The following is a 6,000-nucleotide window of genomic DNA, read 5'->3' on the forward strand; positions in this document are numbered from 1 at the left end:
CGCAAGTGTCTCCTGGGACACTAACTGCTCGTCCTGTTAATTATAGAAACTTTTCCTCCTCTCAGTAAATCCTCCCTCTGTCACTGCTTGGTCAGACCCAGCTGGCTACTTGACCCCAGTGGCACTGACTGCCCTCAGGTCACTGCTCCCATAGGTGACAGTGCCTTGGAAGGACAGGTAGACCATGGGAGGGAAAAGAGAACCCCAAGCCTGTCAGCCGCCCAAAGGGAGAGTAGGGCTGGCGGCTTCGGCATGCTGGAGTCAGCTACCTGACGGACGACCCGGGAACTGACTCGAGTCCCTCTTTCCTGTCCTTCGACAGCCGGACGAGCAGCCTGATTATGAGGGCAACATCTACATGTACATCTACTTTGTCATCTTCATCATCTTCGGCTCCTTCTTCACCCTCAACCTGTTCATCGGTGTCATCATCGACAACTTCAATCAACAGAAGAAAAAGATAGGTCCTCCTCCCCACGCCGCCAGCTGCAGAGGCCGGCCCAGATGAGAGGCACTCGGCCTTGTTTCTAGAGAAAGAATCTCTCTCTCTCTCTCTCTCTCTCTCTCTCTCTCTCTCTCTCTCTCTCTCTCTCGTTGCCACCCTATGGTAGCACCGGCCCACTGTCCAGACACCAGCCCCAGACAACCCCATTTTGTTTGAGGCTGAACTTTGCAGTGTGTGGTTTACAACATTTCCCTGAAGTTTCGCTTTCTCGAGGCCGCTCCTGATGGAACTCTCTGCCAGAAGGAGGGACAGAGAAAAGAGGCAGATAGTACCACAGGGAGACGCAGACGTGGCACCTGTAGCATGGTGGGAGTGGAGAGGTCACCCTCATAGGACTCCCTTCCTTGTGGGCAATGGTTCTCCTAAAGTACCCTGGAAGACTTAGACTTAATTCTAAGCTGCCTTTTTATACCACAAGTTCCAAATTCTGAATTTCATTAAAAGTGAATTTGCTGTTGGCTGCTCCGAAAGACCTTTTTTTTTTTGTAATGTTTGGGAGGGCCACAGGGCACAGTGCACACAGGGCACACCTTTGACACGAGCACTCAGGAGGCAGAGGCAGACAATTCTCACTCCATAGTTCCAGGCCACCCGGGTTACACAGTGAGACCCTGTCTGGTGTGACTGCCCTCTCATCCCTTGCTCTCGCTCCATGTCCTGCCCTGAAAGCCTGTAGTCAGATGGCCCTGTCTCAAGACTTGGCCTGGGAGATTCCAGACACCCCCACTGAAACTGGCAGCTGTCTCTGACTGGAATGACTGCCCCCATGGGAGTCCTCACCACCGGTGACCTCTGGAGGGAAAGTAGAGTCCTTCCTAGCCTCAGTGGTGCTCGGTCGCACCTCCAGAGCTGGTTGTAATTGTCCCCTCTCTGCATTCTCTCTCTACTTTGGAGGTCAGGACATCTTCATGACAGAGGAACAGAAGAAGTACTACAATGCCATGAAGAAGCTGGGCTCCAAGAAGCCACAGAAGCCCATCCCCCGACCTTTGGTAGGTACACTGGGCAAGCTAATGGATGGCACACTGTACATCTGTTTGGAAAGAACACATGAGGGAGGGCTGCTACAAAGGAAGAGGTGACTGGCTGCCTAGTGCTGCCCGCTGGTCCTCTCCTAGATGCCCAGTCCCAAAGCTCAGAAAGAGCTCTGCAGCCAGTATTAGGAATCAGGTGGGTTTGCATCAGTGCCTGGCCTGTGACGGGAGCCCTCCTGCAAGACAGCACACTGCCAGAGGGGAAGGAAGGAAAGTGATCCCTCCTCTGCCTGTTCAAGGCAGGACTCAGGAGCCAGGCATGGTGGTACCAAGGCAGGACTGTCATAAGGTTAGAGGCCAGCCTGAGCTAGATAGTGACATCACCCTTTAAATAACAAGAGCACTAAGGTTTGGTCAATATTTTCACAGCTGTTGGGCCCTAAAACATGGTAGCAGTAAGGGTGTGGCAGCAGGGTGCTTACATCCCATAATCAGGAAGCAGAGGGGAGGTACTGAGAGCTGGCTCCTCCTCCTTATTCCCTCTGGATGCTCACCCCCTTACCCCTACCCCTACCCCTACCAGTGGGACAGTGCTTAGTAATTTTCTGGTGTTCTTCACTCCAGTCAACCACTACACTGGAACTTTCAGAGAGAGCACGCTGTCCCCTTCCTGTCCAGGCTTTCACCTTGAGCTAGAAATGAAAAGCAAGCAGAAAGCCTGTCTCCCAAGCTCCATGCACACCTGCGTTTGGAAGCCACCCTAAACTGTAAAGTCATGGACTGCCAGTCGGTGGTGACACACATCTTTAATCCCAGCATTCGGGAGGCATAGACAGGTAGATCTTTGAAGTTCAAGACCAGCCTGGTCTACCGAGGGAGTTCCAGGACAGCCAGGGCTACACAGAGAAACCCCGTCTCGAAAAACCACAACAAAACCACCATGGAGCCCGCTGAGCTAAGAACAAGCACTGCCCCCGCAGAGGATCCAGGTGTGGTTGCCAGCATCCGGGTGGGTCACCAGCTCACAAGCGCCTGTAGCTCCAGCTGCAAGGGATCCAGTGTCACACTGTCCCCTCCGGGCACCTCATGTGCACATACCTTACACATATACTAAATGTAAATAAATCTTTGGGGATGGGGAAGGTTCAAGACAGGGTTTCTCTATGTAGTCCTGGCTGTCATGGGACTCACTCTGTAGACAAAGGCTGGCCCTGAACTTAGAGATCCACCTGCCTCCGCCTCCCAAGTGGTGGGATTAAATACATGCGCCACCCCTGCCCAGCCATAAATCTTTAAAACATGTTATATATAAATACTACAAGTGCTTGCATACATACACACACATATAGGCCAGTAATCCCAGCACACAGGAGGCTGAGGGAGAAGGATGGCTGTGAGTTCCAGGCTAGTGTGGGCCACACAGTTGAGTGACAGGCCACCCTGACTACAGAGGGAGACCCTGCCTCAAACTATTTGGAGGCTGGGAGAGAGGCAAGGATGGCCATCCCTCTTCTGACTAGAGACCAGTGAGAAGGAAGGAGGCTGGGTGAGCTTGTCAGGAGGTGCACAGTGAATCCAGCGTGAGTGCAGAGCCACAGACCAGTTCCCCTAGTCTCTGGAGTAAAGTAGCCACTGGGGTCGGGGCAGCATCGGGACGGGGAGAAAGTCCCCAGGCGTGGTGATGTCAGCTCAGGTCAGCAGAACAGTACTTGAGGACACTGGGCCAGCTATCCCGAAGTGGGCTCTGTGGGTGCTCCAGACAGATGCCAGCAGATACCGTAGCCGAGAAGGCGACAAGGAGAGCACCCGGAACAGGGCAGAGCGGCCCGCGGGTCTACAGGCTTCCGCGAACGGGCTTCTGTCTTTCCTCTGCAGAACAAAATCCAAGGGATTGTCTTTGATTTCGTCACGCAACAAGCCTTCGACATCGTGATCATGATGCTCATCTGCCTTAACATGGTGACCATGATGGTGGAGACGGACACGCAGAGCAAGCAGATGGAGAACATTCTCTACTGGATTAATCTGGTCTTCGTCATCTTCTTCACCTGCGAGTGTGTGCTCAAAATGTTTGCCTTGAGACACTACTATTTCACCATTGGCTGGAACATCTTTGACTTTGTGGTGGTCATTCTCTCCATTGTGGGTGAGTGGGCAGGGCCACAGGAAGGGGGGTGAGTGGGTGGGGCCACAGAAGGGGAGAGGGCGGGGCCACAGGAAGGGGGGGTGAGTGGGCGGCGCCATAGAAGGGGAGTGGGCGGGGCCACGGGAAGGGGGGTGAGTGGGTGGGGCCACAGGAAGGGGTGGGCGGGGCCACAGGAAGGGGTGGGCGGGGCCACAGGAAGGGGGTGGGGGTGGGCGGGGCCACAGGAAGGACCAGGACCAGATTTCTGAGAGCAATGTCTAGCTCTCAGGGTGGGCTGGTGCCTCTCTTGTCCCTCCTCTGTGTGCACCTCAGCCTCCCAGGCAGGTCGCACGGCTTGCCTGTTCCTACCGAGTGCTCCCCGCACTCTTGGTGCAAATGCTGCAGCTCAGAGGCAAGAGGTAAAATCTGCTGTGCTTTCAAGGGGTTTAAAGTATACCAGGAAAAGTAGGAGAAACTTGTTTTTCCAGTATGGCAATAGCCTGAGAGATGGCTCAGATGGTAAAACGCTTTGCTGTGGGTCTTAGTCAGGGTTACTACTGCTGTGACGAAATCCCATGGCCAGAGGCAACTTGGGGAGGAGAGGGTTTTTTCATTCATGGTTCATCAAAGGCAGTGAGGACAGGAACTCAAGCAGGGCAGAGACCTGGAGGCAGGAGCTGATGCAGAGGCCGTGGAGGGATGCTGCTCACTGGCTTGCTCATCATGGTTGGCTCAGCCTGCTTTCTTACAGAACCCAGGACCACCAGCCCAGGGATGGCCCCTCTCACAAAGGGTCAGGTCCACCTCCATTCACCAATTAAGAAAATACCCTGCAGGCTTGTCTACAGCCCGTTCCTATGGAGACATACCTTCAGTTGAGGCTCCCTCTTTTCCAGCTTGGGTCAAGTTGACATAAGCTGGCCAGAACACTGTACAAGCTGAGGACCTGAGTGTGAACCCCAGAACCCACATTCTGGGCATGGTGCACACACTTACAATCCCTCACTAGGGAGGCAGAGACAGTGATGAGCTCTTGGGCTCACCGGATAACCAATGTAGCCTAATTGATGGGTTCCAAGCCAATGAGAGAACCTATCTCAAAAAACAAGATGGAGCCAGGCAGTGGTGGCACACGCCTTTAATCCCAGCACTTGGGAGGCAGAGGCAGGCGAATTTCTGAGTTCAAGGCCAGTGTGGTCTACAGAGTGAGTTCCAGGACAGCCAGGGCTACACAGAGAAACCCTGTCTTGAAAAGCAAAAAAAAAAAAAAAAACAAAAAAAAACCCAACCCAAGATGGATAATACCTAAGAAATGACACCCAAGGTTGACCTCTGACCTTGACATGTAAGTACATACACATGTGCACATGCACATGTACACACACGTGTGATGAGAAGAGAGTGGGTGGAGATTGTTGAGGTGGACAGTAACTGAGGCAGTGGTCACAGGTGCTGGCTACTGAGAAGGCACTGTGGGAAAGTGTCTCACTGGGTCCTTACAGTGGCACCAGAATGGAGTTGTCTTATTGTCTTCACTGCATGGGTTGTTTATGTGGGAAGTAAAAGAAGCCGAGCTCAGGCTAGCCCCCAATAGAGCTCAGGCTAGCCCCAAAGTTCCTATTTTCTTCAACCTAAAAACCCAGCAGGTTGGGGTTCTGGCCGGTCAGGAGAGAAGTGTGAGCCTATTGGCTGTCCTCAGGGCATGCCATTGCCTCCTAGAATGGTGTCCCAAGCACTGTGTACGTGCCTTGGTTCCAGGTAGGTGTGACTAGCTTCTGATACCACAAAAGAGGTTAAACAACAGCAACAACCACCACCACCACCACCCAGGAAGCTAGTCCAGAGCACAGCTGGCCACACCCTGGTTTCTGAGGTTGATGATTACGAACACAAGGCAGACGACCCCACTTTGCCTATATCACCCTGTAAGGACAAAGTATGTTGGTACATGGGACACTGAGTCATGGGGAATTTTCCCAAGAGTCCCTAAGCTAGAGTGTCTGAGGTGAGTCTGCACAAGGACTTGGCTTTTGAGAGTCACTGCCTATACTCACCTTCTGAAGTATACCTCGTGTGACACTGGTTTCCATGCTTCCCACTTCTGCCTGCCTGCCTGCCTGCCTTCCTTCCTTCCTTCCTTCCTTCCTTCCTTCCTTTCTTTTCTTGCTTTTTTTTTTTTTTTTAAGACTTAATGTCAGAGCACAATGCTGCTCCCAGTACTCTGGAGACAGAAGCAGGCAGATCTCTGTAAATTCAAGGCCAGCCTGGTCTACATAGCAAGTTCCAGGACAGCCAGGGCTACATAATAAGGCCCTGTCTCAAACAAACAAAAAAGACTTATTTCTGTGTGCATGTTTTGCCTGTATATGTATATTCAAGGAGAGGGCCTTTCCTGG

At 52.7% G+C, this 6,000-nt stretch overlaps 1 protein-coding gene across 2 annotated transcripts in view; it reads left to right on the forward strand.

Annotated features, from left to right (window-relative positions):
* Scn8a (sodium voltage-gated channel alpha subunit 8) overlaps positions 1-6,000 on the forward strand; it is a 170,548-nt gene that overhangs the window by 160,568 nt on the left and 3,980 nt on the right. For both annotated transcript variants that reach the window (XM_029469723.1, XM_029469724.1), the window contains exons 24-26: positions 323-460; positions 1,393-1,497; positions 3,355-3,625. In XM_029469723.1, coding sequence (XP_029325583.1) covers positions 323-460; positions 1,393-1,497; positions 3,355-3,625 — 514 coding nt within the window. The remainder of the gene's footprint in view (positions 1-322; positions 461-1,392; positions 1,498-3,354; positions 3,626-6,000) is intronic.

The sequence above is a fragment of the Mus caroli genome, chromosome 15 (genome assembly GCF_900094665.2).
Source record: "Mus caroli chromosome 15, CAROLI_EIJ_v1.1, whole genome shotgun sequence".
Classification (NCBI taxonomy): domain Eukaryota; kingdom Metazoa; phylum Chordata; class Mammalia; order Rodentia; family Muridae; genus Mus; species Mus caroli.